Here is a 20,897-nt window from a genome sequence, read left to right as displayed (position 1 = left end):
GCAGATTTGAAAGACAATTGGATTGTCCTGAACCACACCTCCCCACCCAAGCGGTCTCCCCCCCCCCCCTCTTTCCACAATGATGACTCTCTCGATTCAGGAGAGAGAAGTCAACAGACTGTTCAAGAGGCAGAACCCTCTCAAAGCAGTGGGGCCAGACTCTGTCTCTTCTGCCACCCTCAAGCAGTGTGCTGACCAGCTGTCTCCGGTGTTCACCAACATCTTCAACACCTTCCTGGAGACATGCCATGTGCCAGCCTGTTTCAAGTCCTCCACCATCATCCCTGTGCCCAAAAAACCAAGGCCAACAGGACTTAATGACTTCAGACCCGTCGCCCTGACCTCTGTGGTAATGAAGTCTTTCGAGCGCCTGTTGCTGGCACACCTCAAAACTATCACAGACCCTCTCCTGGACCCCCTGCAGTTTGCCAAATAAAGCCAACAGGTCTGTAGACGACACAGTCAACATGGCCCTCCACGTCACCCTCCAGCACCTGGACTCCCCAGCATCCTACGCCAGGATCCTGTTTGTGGACTTCAGTTCTGCCTTCAACACCATCATCCCCGCCCTTCTTCAGGACAATCTCTCCCAGCTGAACGTGCCTGACTCCACCTGCAGGTGGATCACAGACTTCCTGTCTGACAGGAAGCAGTGCGTTAAGCTGGAAACACAAGTCTCTGACTCCCGGTCCATCAACACCGGATCTCCTCTGGGCTGCGTCCTTTCTCCTCTGCTCTTCTCCATGTACACAAACAGCTGCACCTCCAGTCACCCTGTCGTCCGTCAAACTCCTGAAGTTTGCGGACGACAACATCCTGATCGGGCTCACCTATGGTGGAGATGAGTCGGACTACAGGTGGGAAGCTGACAACCTGGTGACCTGGTGTAGCCAGAACAACCTAGAGCTCAATGCTCTTAAAACAGTGGAGATGGTTGTGGACTTTAGAAAACATACAGTCCCACTCACCCCCATCACCCTGTGTGACTCCCCAGTCAACACTGTGGAGTCCTTCCGCTTCCTGGGTACTATCCTCTCCCAGGACTTTAAGTGGAAACTAAACATCAGCTCCCTCACCAAGAAAGCACAACAAAGGATGTACAAAGGATGAGCTGAATAAATTCAACCTGCAAAGGACAATGATGGTACACTTCTACACAGCCATCATTGAGTCTATCCTCACCTCCTCCATCACCATCTGGTACGCTGCTGCCACTGCCAAGGACAAGAGCAGACTGCAGCGTATCATCCGCACTGCTGAGAAGTTGATTGGCTGCAATCTGCCTACCCTCGAGGACCTGCACACCTCAAGGACCTTGAGGCGAGTGAGGAAGATTGTGGCCGATTCCTCCCACAATGGACACACTCTGTTTCAGCTACTCCCCTCTGGCAGAAGGCTGCGGTCCATCAGGACCAAAATCTCACACCACAAGTTTCTTTCCTTCCTTTTCCTTCCACTGCTAGCCTTTTTAACAAGGCCCCATACTGACACTGTCACTTACCTTATACACTCAGTCACTTTAACATTCAGTATTATTTCTATTTTATTCTATACTTTAATTTTTTAATTTGATATTGTATCTTTATTTATATTGTATTTAAATTTTATATTATATTGTATAGCTCTGCCAGTTGTTTATTTTATTTTGTTGTACATTCTCTACATTTTCATTTTGTTCATGATGTTTAAATGTTCACTGTTTGCACCTTCCCACCAAAGTAAATTCCTTGTTTGTGACTACTTACTTGGCGATTAAACTAAATTCTGATTCTAAAGATGCCAGAAAACAACACACCATGAGAATGTTCAAACGATGACATCGTTATGTTTCAGTCTGAAGGGAAAAGTGGAAAATTGACCCATGTCAATGTAGAAGTAGAATTGCATAGACAATTAAGTCACCGCAAAAGCTGCATATTACATCACTAACACTTAAATCACTACCATACCTCCATTATGGTTTGATCTCTTTAATCTGCAGAGAAAACCACTCTGCGAGGCACCCAACTAAAGTCACCTTAGCCTCTTTGTTGTGGTATGGCCCACAGAGGGTCAGACTAGGTCAGTCTGGAGGAGAGACAGAGGGCTAATGGTTACCCCTAGGGCAACATTTCATAACCCTCTCTCCAACCAATGAGATGAGGTAGTTTCGCAATGGGTTGCTTGAACGCCTTAGCTCTGGTTTACATTTAGTTGACATGTGGTCTTTGTTTTGAGTGGTAAAGCTGACATAAACCTCTTGCTGAGCATAAGAAACATGAAACACTTTTTGAGGTCATTGATTCTTTAAGGGACATGCTGAGATTCAATGTTTCACTCCTAATTAAGAACGAAAATTATATTTTATAATTATGTTGCACAGAAAAGTACTGAGTCCTACATGTATTCATTTATTCAGTCCTATATGTATCTATACAATTATTCAATCACATGAGCAATAAATACTGTACAATGACTTCTGATGCAGAATACTATACTACAATACAACACTACAAAGTTTAAACAGGTTAGAACAGTTGAGTTTAAATATCAAACAACTCGACTGACGTCTATTCTCCATTCAGGGTTGTGTGATTTTGGTGACTTTCAAAGGTAGGAAATATATGGCTTCCATGGGATTCCTGCTGGGTTCTGCCATTTGAGACAGATGGACGCAGCAAGGTCTGATGTCGACCAGTTTTAATGGCCTTCTCTGTGGAATGAACCCCCCACACAGCCAATGACCTCACTGGAGAGCAATGTTGCACACAGTTTACAAACAAATGCTAAATCATTAACATGCTACAAAGAAATCAGTCACTTCAGACGAGATATAATCTGATAAACATCTTATTTTCATTCGTAATGTTTCATGTTCAATATGGAATAATCCATGTAGATTCAGGTGTTGATACTTACTTCACAGCAATCATTTTTTTCTTGTTCAGTACCACTAATTGGTTTTAGTTTACAAGCTTTAGTGAGAGCATCTCTCTAGTTAACAGTACCAAATTAATTCGTTGATATTTTCCTTAAAATGCTCTCTCTCGCACGCACGCACGCATTCACACTCTCTTTCTCTCTCTCACACACACACACACGCACACGCACGCACACCACACGCGCACACACACAAACACACTCAAACTCCTCCCTTATTTAATAACAGACCCACTGTGGTTCATGGCTTGTAATACTCAATTACTTTTTCAATAATCAGGCTTCGTATGTCAGCTGTGGACACACTCAAGCCTCACTGTTTTAATGCCAGTAATCACAGTAAGTGGCAAATAGAAAGTTTATTTTCATGCACTTGTTGGAATGGTTACCTAAATTGTACTGGAGGGGGGATAATCAGGTATTTCGGAGACATTCTTTATATAAATAGCCTAAATGTAGAATATCCACATCCTTATCCTTCGTCCTCGGGTATATCATCTGTTTTGAATCCATGTTCAAGTGCACAGCATAAAACGGGTTAAGAGTCACGTGGTAACAAGTGGTATTATCACTCCAGGCTATAAAGAAAGTCTATGTGAAGAAAAAGAGAACAAAGAAATCGGAACCTATAAGAGACCGTTTAGACGCTGTGCTGGCCGTCATTCCTCGGCTCTAGCAAGGGCAGGAGCCTTTAGACGGCGGGACTTTCTCATCCAAGCTGTCCACGGATTCACATGATGATGATGATGCGGACCTGTCTCCTCGTGTGCTGCGCTTTTGCACTGCAATGCATACGAAGCATGCATTGTTTGCCAACGCGTGGAACAAGCAGGTATAAAGCTGCATCGGTAAGTAAAGAAAATATTATCTTTCAGTTTATTGAACATGTGTAGTTCAACTATAATGGTATTTAGTCTCAATTTATCTCAAGGAAGAAACACTTGACTTTACATGTTGCTTTATAGATAAACAAAAAAAAAGCTCAGGTTGACTAAATCTGAACTTCTCAAACAGATTGTAAAGGTCAGTTCACCTGTGCAGAACGTTGTTTCTTTAGGTCGGAGGGCTACCACATCTCTATTTGTGGAGTGTTTTGATGCTTTCTGAACTTGATGCTTTCTGAATATGGCTCTACTAACATTTCCTCGGAGTAAGTAAGACTCACGCCCAAAGATCTGAGGTGATTAGTTTCCTGATTCTTCCGGCATTCATGAATCATTATTTTTTGTGTTTATTTTAGGTCCGAGGTCCAAATATCATGACATGTGTTTGTCGTAAAACCTTGTTATGATGATCAATTTAAATAACACAGTTTAGGATATATTTCTCAAAAATATATATTCCATGACGGGTTAGACAACTCTTGGTCACAACAATATAATGCATTGCATTTAAATGCTGAATGAGGCGTCTATGGTGGGATGTTAATGCAAAAAAGAGGCAGGTGGTCATACATTAGAGGTCAACGAGTTCTTGTGTCAGCACGACAGAACACCGTAATAACAGGCACATCTAAGGAATTTTCGTGTTAAACATGTTGTAATGTTTATGGATTAAGCAAGGGGAGAAAGCCTCTTTAAATGATTTGCACTGGTTTGCTTTAATACAATAAACTAGTATGATATAAAATGATACCATACTGTACATCTACTGTACACACAATATAGGAAAGTATATGGTAGAAAGTATGTATTTTGTTGCATGAATTGCAGATGGGATTACATTTTATCATACACAATGATAAAATGTTATGTGTCTTGGTGACTGAGCTGGAAATCAAATCTGTAGTTTTGTCAATTTGTTCTCATTGTTGACAAAAGAGTGAATGATTATACAAGCACAGACAAGTTTCTCTGTCTGTGGCATCTGGGTCAGGATACACATAGTGCCTGTTTGCTCTCTCAGGGAAAATGGAGGGGAACGCGATGGGCTCACTGTTTGGATTTCCCTTTGTGAATAAAATCCATGTCCCTTGGTTCTCCTTCCTGTTTGGCCCTGCTGGTTCTGTGCTCTGGCAAAACCCACTACTGCAAACCGTGAGAGCAAAGGTGACATCAGAAAGTGCTTTCGGTTCCCATAGCGTCCACCAGCTGAACAATCTGGCCCACAGCTGCAGATCAGTGGATTCATACACGTTGGAAGATGCTTGTTTTAACAGTTATGCATTCAGACTATCAAGCCCTGTTCACTTAGAGGAAGAGCTCAGAGGACAGCTAAACTGTGATCAGGTTATACACAGTGACAATGGTGTCAGCCATTCAGATTCTAAATTCCACAGACAAACAATCTGGTAGGCTACGGTCTTAGAGGAAGAGACAGCCTGCCAGGAAAGATACGAGTTAAGTACATTTCAAGTGGATTTGGATAATTTCCCATTGCTTAGTGTTGCTGATGGATGTTTTGGATTACGACGATAAGGAGACGAGATAGCAAGGTATTTACTGATATCATCTAACCAACAAACCATCATTGGAATCCTCCTCCAGTGAAACAGTTTAGAGACTGGAATATACAGTACACCCTTCAAATTAAGATGTTATCTGGAATCTCCAGTGTCCACACACAACATTTATAGCCAATTTCCCCTGCATCATAATAGTCTCGAGCACCACACTCAGTGCTTGGAGCGTTGCATGGTTTCCTGAATCTGTAATTTAGTTCCCACATGCAGCGTGTGGGCTTGTGGTGGGACTTTGTCAGTGCAGGTTTTAGCTAGACTGCTGAATAATGTCCTAAGAAGGAGCCCATTTCTTATATTATGTCTGGGGGTTTGTAAAAGATAGAGATACAGTTCCAAAGCATCTTGTACAGACATGTTACCTCTGCTGTTTGAATACCACTCTGTCAGATCCTCGAGGTAAAATCTCATAGATCTTGTCATCACTGTAACCAGAAGCTATATGTGTCCATACATGTAATGAACCCCCCCCCCTCTCCTCTTTCAAACACCCTCACACAATGATAAATCTTCTCAAATGGCTCAAAGGCTTGCCCTTTGGGTTTATGTTTCATCAATAGTTTATGTTCATGCAAAGTCAGCAGAAACGTATGGGCCGAGCCTCTCAGAGCTTTAGGGAAGGTTCTGCTACATCCTCATGTCTGCTTTGAAATTAAGTGAGAAGCTGACTGCGTTACAGAAAGGGTACGAGTGCTACCGCGGTAACTTAGCTCCATTGATACTCTTATCTAGAATGGTATTGCTAAAGTAGTTGTAGTTTAGTCCCTTTGGCAATGCCTGTGATCACATCACAACCTTTACTTGAGGTGTAGCTGTGTTTTCACTTACCACAGGATGTTGGTTATTGTCAACAACCTGCAGAACTGTATTCTTTTGAACTGTAGTCTTTTGAAAAAAACCCTCTCTTGCTGCAGAAGACCAGTCATGTTTTGTAGGGGTGTCAGATGGCTGAGCGGTTAGGGAATCGAGCTATTACTCAGAAGGTTGCCGATTTGATTACCGGCCGTGCCAAATGACGTTGTGCAAGGCACGTCACCCTACCTGCCTCGGGGGGAATGTCCCGGTACTAACTGTAAGATAAGAGTGTCTGCAAAATGACTAAAGGTAAATGAAGACAAAACAGGCCCCTTTTCTTTTGTAGTTTGGTACATGCAATATTTTAGAATTTGATTAGTAACCTCCTCACGTTACAGACAGAAATGCAAGAGCAGGTTCAGGGTTTTTGGGATAGTATTCCTCCCATGATTAGGGGCACATAACTCCCGTTAAGGCCCTCTCGCACTGAGACCTCTGCTGCACATTCCATGAATCCTGCTGGGCATTGTTCCCGTTATCCTACAACACCATACCAGTTCAGCTTCACAGAGCAGGTCGGAGGGAGACTCGCTCATCTCAACAGTATTTCCCCTTGAGACTATGACCTACAATGAGGATTTATTTCAGGCAAGCTTTTGCTCTTGCAGCATGTTGTAGCCGTGTAATTAGAAATGTAAACTACAGTTGGTTATTTATGAGAGTGAAGTATACCACCTCAAGCAGGCGCAGAGGAAAAGCGCCGTCAACAGTGTGGCTCTGTAATTTGCTCTTGAGATAATGAGGAGGGCCATTTCCTCTGAGTTCTGCAGGGGCGATATTTACTGTAATAGTTCCTATCTGTAATGATACTGGCTGTACAGGCAGGTTTCGTGCCCACTTCAAGTTTGGTTTAATAATGGGAGACGTGAAGCCAGTTGAAGGAAAAGCAAAGCTTGAATTAGGCATGTTGTCCTAAATTCCACCGTTTTATTTACCCTATATATATCCAAGGCTCCCATTATGACCCATGTCTGGTTTTTAACAGGGGCCTCAAATCTCACCCGAATGGAGAAACCCGATAACAGCTTGCTGATGACTACTTCTTTTTAAATGAACATTAAATGGTGCTCAGAAAACATCTTCTTTTAAAGGGTTGGCACCAGTCTTCTGATCTGCATGACTTAAAAAAAAGAGGAAGAGGGGCCCATGTCCAGGAGTTGCTCAAAGATGCGTCTGTCGTGAACGGAAACCCCGATGCCGCCCATCCACCAACCGACATCTCCCGGAACTTGAACCGTCCACGATGCGGTGTCCCAGACTTCCCCACCCAGAAGGAGTTTCTTCTCAGCGGGCGACACCGACAGAAGCGCTTTGTCTTGTACGGGGGCCGCTTGGAAAGGAATGACCTGACCTACAAGTAAGGAGATGATTATCTGACCTACTGTATGAGCACATGCTCTAATGACTGTAATTATTTGTGAATCTGGACTTTCTCAAAACTTGATTTAGGTGAAAGACCATCAATTCTTCTGACATGTTTTAAGCATATTTGAAACAGATGGGAGTGGTACATGATGTCCTTGAGTATACTCTCCATTTATCATGAGGATTACCATATCTCCCCTTTTGGCTAGAGCTCTCTTTCAGAAGCCTATGGCTTGTGTTACAAGGGAGGGGGGAGGTGCCCTGTCATCAAATTTGGGGTCTGGAAAAAAACGTAAACAAGTTGTGTCTCTAAAACGTAGCAAGCTGCAATGTTATTGGTTTTGCCTCCTCGGGAGACACTCAGCAGGAGTGTCTGGTGCCTCTGAGTCTGCCTCGCGTTCCTGTCACCGTGGCGACATTGAGAGGAACTCTCTAGTGGATGTCCAAGAATTCTAAAGCTATCAATCAGTGTTGATGTGACCCGGCATAATGTTAGGGAAGCAGTATTCATCATGAAAGGGTCACTGCAGGGCACTCATCCAGTCCTGTGGAAGGCAAGCCTGTGGTTTTTGTCTTTATCTTCAGTTGGCTTATCCACTTTTGACTAATACAGAGATTCATCACTCCATAGAGTTATTGCAGTGTTTGATATGGATAGAAGTTATGAAGAAATTATTAACTTGCTATAAATCTTGGTTTCCTTTTATGAACTGGTGCCATGTTTATGATACGAGGATACTGTGTTTTACTTTTATAACACGCTGGGTGGTTTTACAAGACAGACACTGAGTGAAAGAGAAGGAGGACCATGATACGCTATTACCTTACAGAGCCCAAGGGTCTAGGTACAGCAAGCCTTTCTGTAGATTTTAAGGTTTGATATCAAACGAGTGGAACGAACGAGGCCGGTGGTCTCTGATGTGTCTGAGCAGACTCGGGGCATGTCTGTGTGTTTGCACGTGTGTGGTTTACAATCTGATGTCTGCATGTGTTATATGATGAATATCTCTTCCAGGATCGTACGCTACCCCTGGCAGATGAGCGAGGAGAAGGTGCGGCGCGTCTTGCAGGAAGCCTTGAGAGTGTGGAGCGAAGTCACTCCTCTCACCTTCACTGAAGTCCCGAGTGGAAAGACTGATATCGTCATCGACTTCACAAGGTACGGGGCACCGCATGCTGAATCTGTTCACTTTGAACAAGTGTTGAAGACTTAAAGACTCAATGTGAAGACCTAGCCGATGTAAATCTTCAGGTACTGGCACGGAGATAACCTGCCTTTTGACGGCCCCGGAGGCATTCTCGCCCATGCGTTCTTCCCTAAGACACACAGAGAGGGGAAATCCACTTTGATTATGACGAGTCATGGACACTGGGCAATAACATGGGTGAGTGTTTTTTGTTGTCACATACATTTGTATGGGAAGTTACAGTCACGGTCGAGAGACACTCTGAGGGAAATGATCTGGTGTGGTTCGTTCGGTGATCGTAAACTCTCTGGTGGGGCGATCTGGTGGGGAGTCAGATGGCTGAGCGGTGAGGGAGTCAGGCTAGTCACTCCTTGGGCAAGGCACTTCACCCTACTTGCCTCGGGGGGAATGTCCCTGTACTTACTGTAAGTCGCTCTGGATAAGAGCGTCTGCTAAATGAGTAAATGTAAATGTAAATGGTGGGGCGATCTCTCTGGTCCTCTTGCAGGCACAGACCTCCTGCAGGTGGCGGCCCATGAGTTTGGACACGTCCTGGGTCTGCAGCACTCCCGTGAGCCGGGGGCAGTGATGTCTGCCTTCTACAGTTTCTCCTATCCTCTGCAGCTCAGTGAGGATGACAAGCGAGGGATCCAATACCTGTATGGCTCTCGTCCTCATGTCCCTCCCAAACCTGCACCCCCACCCCAAATCAGCACTGAGAACAATGAGATCATAAGCAGCACTGTGAGTGTCACTCTAATCTAGATGTAAGGGTGTTGGTCCTTGTGCTGGGATACACTGACACACACATTATACACAACAAATATATATATATATAGTATATACATATATACTATATGTGCAGTTCCAGACATAAGAGTTGAAACATTCTTTGTATGTCTGTCTAGCCTGACGCCTGCCAGACAGATTTTGATGCCGTGTCTATGATCCGGGGAGAGCTGTTCTTTTTCAAGTCACGCTATGTGTGGCGCATTCGGGAGGGGCGTCTGGAGCGGGGTTACCCAGCCCTGGCGTCACGACACTGGAGGGGGATTCCAGAGAGCATTGATGCTGCCTTTGAAGACCAATCAGGGAATATCTGGTTCTTCCAAGGTGGGTGAGACATTGGTATGCTGCACAGAGGTTTGTGATTTCTTACAAATAAAAACACTGGTTTGTAATTTAAATCGTACAATAAGACCTGACAAGCCCAAACTTGAATATACAGATAGACACACAAAAAGATTCAGAGAAAACAGTTGAATCAGATTTTAGGAATGGCCCTTTTGTCTCGCCTCGAACATTATATCTACTAAGATTACATAGATTAACTCTCAAGTGAAAACAAATGGCGTCAAGTCAGTTGATAAACAGGAGCTTACAGATCTATCAAGTGTTTCACAAGCAGAGCGTAAATCCTTAAAAGCCCACAGCAGATCCATCTGCTGGATGATTGTCTCTGTTCGTGTGGCGGCAGGTGAAAACTACTGGGTGTTTGACGGAGAAACGCAAATCTCCGGGCCTGAGTCCGTCCAGAGATTGGGCCTCTCAGTGCCCCATGTCCAGGCAGCGCTGCGCTGGGGCCAAGACAGCAGCTACAACACCTACTTCTTTCGGTCTGGGAGCTACTGGAGATTCAGTCCCCGGGAGAAACGCGTGGACTCCATCTACCCCCGCAGTATGCAGGAATGGGATGGAATCCCCAGTGACGTGGATGCAGCTTTCCAGGACAAATACGGTGAGCTATAGAAGAGAGGTCGTAGTGTCTCTTGTTGGTTAGTTGTAACTGATTTAACTTATTGTACTCGCACTTAATTATATTATTTTTGCTTGCTTTCCTACAGGTGCACTCTTGCACTTTTGAGGTTCAAGTTGTTTAATTATAACTTGTTTAACTACATGCTCTTGTGTTTCTTCCCATTGGCACTTATTTGCTTTTCACAAAGTATGCTTCAAGTTTTGGCTACCCACAATGCTTTGAGGCTGTCTCGTTGGTTATGATCATTGACCTGAAGCTCTCTTGGAAGTCGCTTTGGATAAAAGCGTCTGCTAAATGAATACATGTAAATGTAATGTAATGTAGGTTCTCAAACACAAGTCATGTATGGGATTTTTTTGACACTATAACTATCACTGCCTCAACTCAAAGTAAGGCGACTGTGGGTTAACTCACTCAGTACTTAATAATAATGTACCACAAGTGTGGTATTCTACACTATTTAAGTGAGACTTTGCTGTTCTTTGATCATGTTGATAATTCTGTTGAACTGAAGGATATGTTCTATTTACAGGTTACGCCCACTTTATAAGAGGAAGGCAATACTGGAAATGTGATCCCGTGGAGATGAACTCACTGGAGGGATACCCTCGTTATGTTGGCATGGACTTTTTTGGTTGTAGAAATTCATGAATATTATGAATAATATGGAGAACCAAGATAACAATATATGTCCAACCTTGATCTTTAAATTGAACATTTTAAAGACTGGAAGTGCCTTGAAACGCTTTTGGAATATCACTAGTACATCTGCAAAGGACCCTGTCAAATCGAAATATGTTTGATTTTACAAGACCAGAGGATTTCTTATCTTCATCAAAATGTGGATGAACAGACTATTTGCTAAGTGAGATTTTTAGGTTTGGGTTCCAGTTCTGTAGGGATCTCAAGCAAGAGTTTGATCCCTGTAAGATGCCGTATGTATTTGATTTACTGGTTTTTCAGCATTTTCACATTTGACTTTTTCTTCTTCTCAGGAAAAACAAATCAAACTTTTCCTCAGAGTTGAGACTTCATGTGCAGCTAAACTCATATTTATTTTGGCACATTGCTGTGCTGTTAAGATGGGGGCGAAACACACTTTGAAAATGAATCCTTCTGACATGCATTACTTGAGTAACCATGCGTCTGTTTTATTTAGGTTTTTGAAAACTCAGATTCTTATTGTCATGGATCATGTCAGTGATTGGGGGCAACAGACAAGCTCTGTCGGTGGTCAAGATCTCAGAAGAGAAGGCCTGCCATCTACAGTTCAGTACCAGTAGAGGGCAGAAGACTGTGACCTGTAACCCAGGGACAGAATTGTTAAAGCTCAAGACCATTTTCCAGAAGGGAAGGACTTTCATTTTTAAGGCAAACCAACCATATTTGCTGTCATTATGAAGTATTTACATATCACAGTGGTGCTATATCCTCACAGGATACCAATGAGGGATGGACGGATATCAATGTTTTATATTACACAGCCATGAGGACAGTCACTCCAGGGTCAGTCATTCGTTCAGTCAGTCAGTGCTGGACACTGACATCTACAGTGCCTTATCTTACACATAACAAGATATTCTTTTTATTTTGTTGCAATCTCTCTTTCAGAAATGTTGGTGTAAGTAAGGAAAGGGATTTTCACATATTTTGTAATCAAACGTTATATATCTTTTCTTTATGTTATGTACTTTTGTTTGTTTTTTCCCCATTGCGCATTTACTATGTAAATGTAAATGTATGAATTCTGTACTATGTTTTGGTACAAATAAATTCTAATTTGAGTTATTTCTTGTCTGTGTAGCTTATCAATTGGTACTTTCTGATGAGCCAATTTAAATACAAGGGCGTGTCAATTGAGAAATGGTGGCCATTGATATTACTTCGACATCACCGCAGGCGTTGCTGAACCGATGCCCAACCGACGGTCAACACAAATGTATCTCAGACATCATACGCACGAACTACTTCTCATCTGCGACCATGGCCCACAGCTTCACTCAAGAATATTTCCAGATTCCTGCCGTGACCAGAGCTTATACTACAGCTTGTGTCCTGACTACAGTTGCCGTGGTAAGAGAACAAAATGTATGCGAGAGCTGTTACACTGAATTTAAACGCCACTCCGTCGATCAAGTAAAGTACGCATCCGACTAGTAATTCAAAGCCAATATTTAGCCGGTACTGTGTTAGTAGTCGAAAGATAACCACAAATGTCACAAAATGTACCACAAATATTAAACTTGTTACTTGTGCACGATAAGTCACTCACAGGTAGGCAAGTAGTGAGGTGCAATTAAGGCTTTATTTGAGCAGTAGTGTTTAGGAATGATGCCATTCCCTGTTTTGTATGTTTGTTTTTGGTTAAAGCAACTTGAGGTCATCACCCCCTTCCAGCTTTATTTGAACCCGGACCTTATTATTAGAAGATACCAGGTGAGAGCGAGCATGTCAGAGCATCAGTATCTCAGGATAAATAATCACTTCTAGGCTATGTGAGTGACTCATTATTCTTTCTGTTTTACAGGTTTGGCGTTTCATCACAAATTTTCTTTTTTTTGGCTCACTTGGTTTCAGTTTTTTGTTTAACATCATCTTTCTGTATCTTTGACTACTGAAATGTGTAAAGCAAATGTATTTCTCAGGACCTGCACCTACTGACTCCAGAGTCCAAACATGCTGTACTGTTTCCCATTTATAATTTCCCAAAAGTCCCTAGTCCCTGGTTTTCACATGAGGTAGATTGTGTATCCCAACCTTGACATACAGTATAGTTATCGTTACTGCCGCATGCTGGAGGAGGGATCTTTTCGTGGGCGCACTGCAGATTTTGTATTTATGTTCCTATTTGGAGGTGTCCTCATGACTGTATCCTTACATTACAGTTCTCCCAGACTAACCATAGTCTTCAGCGGGTGTATCTCCAAAGCTGGCTGTGCATTCCTGGTTAATAATGTTGTGTAAAGTTGTTTTGCAACGACTTATAATATTGTGCAATGGTCTAGGTGGAATTTTATGAGTTTGTTGTTGTGAAGAAGAATAGCTATTTTACCATTGTTTTTCTCTGTAAGGATAGGGAATTCTAACTTTATAAGTAATGTAATACAAGGTTGGCATTCTGATTGTGTTTCAACATGCCCCTATTTACCATTTGTATTCTACTACTACATCTGTCAGGTAGGAATTACTGTGTAGTTCCTAGGTAACTGGAACGAACTGTAGTTGTATAACTTTTGTCATGTGACGTTCTTTAACTTGGAGGCCTGCAGTTATTTGGCCTCTTTTCCAACCTCTTCTTCCTGGGCCAAGCCTTCACCATCATGCTAGTGTATGTGTGGAGTAGGAGGAACCCTCACATACGCATGAACGTCTTTGGCCTTCTTAACTTCCAGGCACCCTTCCTTCCCTGGGTTCTCATGGGATTCTCACTGCTTCTCGGAAATTCCGTTGTGGTCGACCTTCTAGGTAGGTCAAAGGTCATCTGTGTATATAAAAGCTATTCCAGGCCACTTTAGACCAAACAAAATAAATAAAACAGGCGAGTTGCGTCCTTATCTACCTAGTAGTTTCAGACATGAATTAAATAATGAATAATACAATTACCAAAAATCTAATAAAATCACCTGCTTGACATTATTTGGAGGTAGATCAAATTTAGTTTCATTGTTGTAGATTTAGATGTTAAAGCCCATGTCTGTCATCACCACACACTGTAATTCTTCCTCCTCGTCAGGAATCGGAGTTGGACACGTGTACTACTTCCTGGAGGATGTGTTTCCGAAGCAGCCTGGAGGCAGGAAACTTCTAAGGACACCTGAACTTCTGTGAGTATCAGATTGTGGCTGCTGTAGTAACTTGCCTCATTTTATTAGCTATCCTAGCTTTGGGGGGAAAAAATTGTGCAACGGAGAGCGTTTTTCCTTCTAACATTTCAGGTGATGGGCACATTTCTTTCAGGAGGACCTGGCTTGATAGCCCAGACGAGAACCGTGGGTACTCTCCTCTACCAGAGGACAGAGAGCAGGACGGAGAGTTGTGGCAAGACCAAGCTGGTGAGGAAGAGCCCAACGAGTAGCAGCATGAGTACAGCCTTCCTAAACTCTATGCCCAGGGATATTCTCCATGTCCTTATAGTAGCAAAGAGCATCGGGATAGTCAGGTTACATTCTCATGAAGAATGCTGATTAACGGAAGAGGCGGTGACTACTGTAGTTTGCTTACAGTAAGCACCTACAAGGAAATGTAACTTCAGATTGCAGACTTGACCAACAACAATATACTATACTGTTGTATTTCTAAACATGCCTTGTCGCATTATAATTGAGGTGTTAAGGCAGATTGTGCTCATCTTGCACATAAAATTAAATTTCTCAGTGTCCAATAACAACAAAAATATTATTACCAAGATGCAGTAATATCATTTCATATTGGTTCTTAAAAAATAGAACAATAAATAAATAAAAAAATCAGTGGATTTAGCTTCTCGCCATTCCCAGTGAGGTCAATATACAAGGCCCTCTGGTGATGCTGAACTCATTCGTAAAACTGCTGACTATTTGGAATTCTATTACCTAGAGAACCTGCACGGTCTGCACTTTAACTACTGCTTTTGTGGTGTGACACACTCGGGCCAACATAGAAACTGTCAGCTAGCACACAACACAAAACTGGGTCAAAACGAATGCTGTAAGTATGACCCAAGCATATAATACTCTACAATGACATGGAGGAAAAAACATTTTTTGTTGGTTTTAAATGATTAAAACAATTAAATAATAATAACAATTGGAAGGTAATCAAAATCATTTACTATTTTTTTTTTTTATTATTCAAATGTACAAAAAGACAACAAATACAACATATATTCTCTGAGATTTCATGTGTCTTCACCTTCTGTTTATAGGCAAAAGAGTCTGTGGTCAGAAGGGGAAGTGTGTCCCCAAGCTGAGAAATGGGGAACATTGTAGGGGGGTGCTCATAGCAAGGCTCTGCTAAAAACAAACAAACAAAACACAAAATAGGGGCTTGGGGGGGGGGAGAGAGGGGTAAATGACTGCTCTGCTCTGGTCAACTTGCTGAAGGAATGTCTGTTACTGCCGTTAGCTTTGCAAATCCCAACCACTTCTCCAGATGGCCTTTGTTTTTATAGGAGGTCATAACTGATTGCATCTACTACCATGCTGGGGCTGTATTTGCCAGTCGTCTCATTCGCCTGTAAAACCAATGAACACGGAGAGACAACATCAGAGACGACATCAGAAGCTGTGACAACACAAGTTTTAATTTCAACTAAGCAGAGAAACACTAACCGAGTGTTTCTGTCCTGGTCTCTGATCTTCTTCTCCATTTCTGCATCTGTCAGTGTCTCCAGCAGTGGGCACCACTGGTCTGCGTCACCCGTGTTCCTGATGGCTATCTCGACCGTGGGCAGAGGGTTTTCACTGCAACACAAGCAGCAGGGAAGGATGAGGTCCAGCAAGATCAAGGAACAGTTGCGGAATGTGATCAGACATTGGAAACTATTGGATCTGTGTTGCAACTAGCAGGGGATAAAGGATGTTTAGAAATACTCCAGATGTTGAATAGAAGCACGTATCCAACTTTGCCAGAGGTTATCATTACTGACCAAGGAATCTAATCTTTCACCTAATTCCTGCAATACTGTTGGCACAACTTTTTTTGCATTTCACCCTGTGGCACATCCCAAACTAAACTCAACATATCCCAAGGCTGACATGAGATATGATGAGATGCGCAAGCTACAAACTTGAAACTTTGTGGCCAGCATTACCTGAAGGCGTATGTCCTCTGGTGCCAGCTAAGTTGACCTCGGATACTGTAGGCAATGGTGGTGACAAACTCTCCACCCAGGCCCAGCTCAGAGCACAGTTTTAGTGCAAACTTTTCCGGCGAGTTCTCCCTCTCTGACATGTCCCATTCAAACTGGTCCACCAGCGAGATGTTTCCCACGTGAATGTTCAGCTGAGAAGTAAATATGGCAAAGAGAAATTAGGATTTGACAGTGAAACTTGACAACAAATACTGCTAGATGACCCCACCTAGATCTGGTCGGTGGTCCCACTGGGGGATGAGTTGAAGGTCGTACCTTAATGATGACCCTCTGGTCAGTCTGCTCTTCCAGGATGCTGTCGGTGGGGTAGGACTCAATCTGTTGACGAATTGCGGAGGCGATGGCAGGGACGAATGCAAGAGGGTTGAGGTCCAGGTCGTCACACAAGATCTCAGCAAACATCTCTGGGGTCATGAGCTTTTCTGCAACGTTCAAGGAACATGCTGTACATAAGCACATTAAGTGCCATTAAGTGTACATAAAAATACTCCAATCACAATGGCTGTAAAGCAGCCCCACCATTCATGTTCCATGTGAACGCATCCCGAAGTTTCTGCCCCTCTATTTCCATGTCCAGGCGAATCGGAACCAGAACCTCAGACTGTGTGGCATTCTCATGGATCACAGCTGGATCATGGTCATCAAAGCTGAAAGAACCGAAATGTTATTCCCTTTGTCTTTACTTCTCAAACAATGACTTTTGTCATGATCGCGTACCAAAGTATGAACTTGGCCTAGATCGTTTGACTGGCTGTTGCTCACCAGAGAGGGAAGGTCCTCTTCTTGTCACGACCTAAGCGACTGCGGTTAATAGTCGTGGAACAGGGAACGGCGTCCAGGTGGTGGGAGCTGTTGGGTAATGTGGGGACCCACTGAGTGTTCCTCTTTCCCTTCTGTTCCCTTTTGACCAAATGAAACATTTCATGTTAAGTCAGTTGTTACTGAAATCAAAACATCCCCCACTTGTGACTAGTGCTGAGAAACATTTAAGTTGTGTAGGGCATGTTACCTCAAGTAAGCTGGTGGTTCTGTACTGATTGAAACAGCTTTGTACTTCTCATCGTTTCCTTCAAAGATCTCCTCTACCTCTGATGCCTTCAGTAGGGTCACGCTAGTGGCTAGGGTTGTATAACCATGATCTGCAGAAGAGTAAAGCAGAAGAAGAAAAAAATGCTTTGGATGCTTTGAGTACATGCAGGGTACTTCCTCAATCAAAATGTAATAATTCTGAGGTCTAACGCCCTTACAAAAAAACTAAGTCAACTAACCGTGAGAAGATTCCACAATTTTCTTCCTTTCCTCCACTGAAGCCAATTTTCGCCATAACGAGGGGTATCTCTTATAGAGTGAACCTCTGAACATACGCAAGTAGTTTCCAACCTAAAATTTGAAACCGATAAAAAAACGAATAAGCGTGAGATATATTAAACCAACCATGACCGATAACAATAAACTTGGTATTTTTTTGTATTTGTGTCCTTTTCGCAAATTAGCTAGATAACATTAGCCTTTAGCTTAGCAAGCTAACTAAAACGTTAGCTTGCTGTCGGTGTTATAGATGATCCTAAAAATGAAGAATATTGGTACGATAGTTATTTCCCGTATCCGATAAACGTACAAACCTCCGATCCAATCATATAAAAATCTCCATCTTCTTCAAGTTGGAATTTGACAGGTTTTTGTCCGAACGTCTTACTAAGCGCCATATTGAAAATGCAATAACAAAGCTTGACAGCTGAGCATGCGCATAGGCAAAATGACCTGGCGCTGTAAAATGACGTAGGTATATGGACAGAAATATGTACCACTATAAATTCAAACTAAAATAAATAAACGAAGGGATGTTCATCTTTATTAACCCTTTCCTGCCGACCCATTCAAATAAGATAACAATAATTCAACAGTCCACTCACCGATTTTATTTCTGAAAACTGACAGATACTTATTACAACTTAGTGAGAATTACAAGTGCAGCTCTCACAGTAAACCACTAGATGGCGATGGTAAAGCGCAGCCCTATTGAACGGGTTTCTCGGGGGCACTGTTTCGACAGCGCCATCGGGATGCGCTTCAATACCGCCATCTAGTGGTTTCAAGTGTAAATTACAAGTGCAGTTCTCACAGTAAACCACCAGATGGCAATGGTAAAGCGCAGCCCTATTGAACGAGTATCTCGGGGGCACTGTTTTAGACAGCGCCATTGGGCTGCGCTTCAGTACCGCCATCTAGTGGTTTAAAGTGTAAATTACAAGTGCAGTTCTCACAGTAAACCACCAGATGGCAATAGTAAAGCGCAGCCCTATGAGAGATGCTCAACAATGGAACAACGCAACATAGACTGCACCTCTAACTAACAAGTTAGCATGGCAGTTAGCATTTAGTGTCAGTTGATTGATACAATCTTACAGATGAGGATATGAATTAAACATCTGAATACATATTTGTCATCATGGTTGTTCTGATATTAGCTAATGAGGTCAGTTCAAAACCACGTCTACACACTGAATAATCACAGCTTAATTCTATGTCCTTTCACGTGAATTGAACAAGTCAGAGAGGGGTAGATAATAGTCACATGCTCACTATCCAGTGAGTACACATCGAGTTTGGTTTTTAAGGGTTGATTTAAGACAATAGAACCCCTGGAACATTTTTGGTTGTGTAAGATATCACCGTCAAAAAACTGTGCCATGATAAGTAATTGAAATATTGATTATCGAAGATTCGAAGTAAAAAGGGCCACAGGTTCACCAGGCAGCTATAATGTCGATGACAGAGGAGACAGAAAGCATGTCTTATTGGTTAAGGAGTTACTGGGCGTGAATATTAAATATATCGTCATCATCGTGAGCCAGAGAGGATACCATGTGAGATGTTCTACCAGAGTTACCGCTTCAAATTTAAAACGGAGACGATATTTGGACTGAAGACAAGTTCTTTTAACTTCTGTCAAAGTAAAAACGTTGTAGGAACCATTTGTTTGTATGAGTAGCGCAAGAATTACGTGACCCGTTTTCGCCGTTCGTTACAGGCAGTTATGACACTGTCATTGACAGTAGCACTGTTTAGCCTCTATTTTTTCAGATTTCTGTGAAACTTGCTAGATTATGAACCCTTTAGGCTAAATATGTACATCGACCGTGGAAGAAAGTTCCACCATTTTAGTTGATGAGAGAATAGCCAGATAGCGCTAGCTAGCCTCACCCACTAATCACGAGAATGATCATAACTTTTAAACGAAAGATTCTCTCATTACTAACAACTGTCTGCTGTTCTACATCGCCCACATAATTATGTATGTTTCATATGCTTTAAGTTTTCACTGTCTTGTATAAAAGTGGATGAAAATTTGGTTGGAGTATGGCGGAAGGAGAAGATTTTTGTAAACATTTGCTTAGTTGGACTGGACATCTTTTCTTCAGTATGTTATAAACAGTTCAGGTGTGTAATTTTATTATGAAAATGTGTAATGGTGTAACAATAAGGTATAGAAATTAAGATGAAATAGTGAAATGACAGGTAAATAGTGCAATTGACTGGTTATATGTGAGGTGATGGATAGACTTAATTAAATAGGGACAGCCCTTATCCTAATTGATAAAGCCAGCCGCGGATTGAAAGTGTGTTTTACAGCCGATCCCCGCTGATTGGCAGAAGAGTACCAGCTGGTGAGGAGGTGAGGTTGAACTTCTTTGGATTCATCGTCTGTGCATCTTATTTAACTATGGATTAAAATCTTTAAATACTTTTTAGGTGTTAATGTATTTGTTGTATTTGCTCATGATCAAATGATCTACAACTACAAGCTGCATACTGCTGGTGTCTGCATGTCTGATTTCAGATTAAGTCACGCATGGAGTTTGTGTTAGACAACTTTGTGTTGGAGTGAAGCTTCTCCTGACTCATCATTCGACACTGCAAAGCTTCATCTGACTGCTCAACAAAAGCCGGTCCACATGCCTCCCTCCCTGTGGCCCCTCCCTCCTTTCCCTGTGGCCCCTCCCTCCCTTTCCTGTGGCCCCTCCCTCCCTTTCCTGTGGCCCCTCCCTCCTTCCTCTGTGGCTCCTCCCTCCTCACCCAAATTCGGAAAAGTTTCGGCTGCCTCGCCGGCCGGCTAGCACAGAACATAAAAATGAAATCTACGAAAATGTTTGAAAAAAGTCCCTGTTGTTGGCTTCCTGGGCTGGATAACCTCTTGGATTATTGTTGGGAACCACCGGGGGGGGAGATTGCCCCCCCCCTGCCTCGTGTATCCGGGGCAGCTCCAGGCAACCGTGGGTGACGATTCAACCCAACCGTGGGTGAGGTTTCGAACCAGCGATGTGTGAACTCCAAGTACCCAGTGACTCGGCTTTGTTCATGCCCTTTAACCACCACACCACGGAAGCCCTTTGCAGAGAAGTACTTTCTCCGGGCGTTCTTGACATGCATTTCAATGCCAATCTATGCTTTAAAATTTGGCTGCAGTGGCAGCAGCCTGGATTCAAACCATGAACCTCATGT

General features: G+C 42.8%; 3 protein-coding genes and 1 pseudogene across 4 annotated transcripts; 2 read left to right on the top strand and 2 right to left on the bottom strand.

The window, feature by feature from the left end:
* Positions 1-395: 395 nt before the first annotated feature.
* On the bottom strand, positions 396-1,955 carry LOC146232894 (uncharacterized; annotated as a pseudogene).
* A 1,607-nt stretch (positions 1,956-3,562) lies between these two features.
* Positions 3,563-12,254, top strand: mmp11a (matrix metallopeptidase 11a). Its single transcript, XM_084690632.1, is given in 9 exon segments — positions 3,563-3,767; positions 7,336-7,589; positions 8,613-8,756; positions 8,850-8,926; positions 8,929-8,982; positions 9,293-9,528; positions 9,693-9,897; positions 10,262-10,522; positions 11,076-12,254. Coding segments are annotated over 9 exon segments (1,464 nt in total). The 5' UTR covers positions 3,563-3,653; the 3' UTR covers positions 11,195-12,254.
* Positions 12,255-12,424: 170 nt separating this feature from the next.
* On the top strand, positions 12,425-15,387 carry derl3 (derlin 3). Its single transcript, XM_084690631.1, has 7 exons — positions 12,425-12,616; positions 12,914-12,979; positions 13,071-13,144; positions 13,318-13,411; positions 13,813-14,008; positions 14,277-14,367; positions 14,501-15,387. The coding sequence occupies exons 1-7, from the start codon at positions 12,527-12,529 to the stop codon at positions 14,616-14,618; spliced, it is 729 nt and encodes a 242-aa protein (XP_084546757.1). The 5' UTR covers positions 12,425-12,526; the 3' UTR covers positions 14,619-15,387.
* smarcb1a (SWI/SNF related BAF chromatin remodeling complex subunit B1a) lies at positions 15,346-18,129 on the bottom strand. 2 transcript variants are annotated; one of them, XM_084690630.1, is made up of 10 exons: positions 18,017-18,129; positions 17,663-17,774; positions 17,404-17,533; positions 17,157-17,294; positions 16,914-17,041; positions 16,650-16,816; positions 16,335-16,525; positions 15,853-15,984; positions 15,720-15,755; positions 15,346-15,531 (listed from the first exon to the last, which is right to left on the bottom strand). In XM_084690630.1, coding segments are annotated over exons 1-10 (1,119 nt in total). In that variant the 5' UTR covers positions 18,101-18,129; the 3' UTR covers positions 15,346-15,530. The 2 variants fall into 2 exon arrangements, with proteins under 2 accessions (XP_084546756.1, XP_084546755.1); XM_084690629.1 differs by having other exon boundaries at positions 15,346-15,755.
* Positions 18,130-20,897: the final 2,768 nt, after the last annotated feature.

The sequence above is a fragment of the Hypomesus nipponensis genome, chromosome 24, assembly GCF_054491055.1.
Source record: "Hypomesus nipponensis isolate SF chromosome 24, ASM5449105v1, whole genome shotgun sequence".
Lineage (NCBI taxonomy): Eukaryota > Metazoa > Chordata > Actinopteri > Osmeriformes > Osmeridae > Hypomesus > Hypomesus nipponensis.
This window is presented reverse-complemented; position numbering and strand designations above follow the sequence as displayed.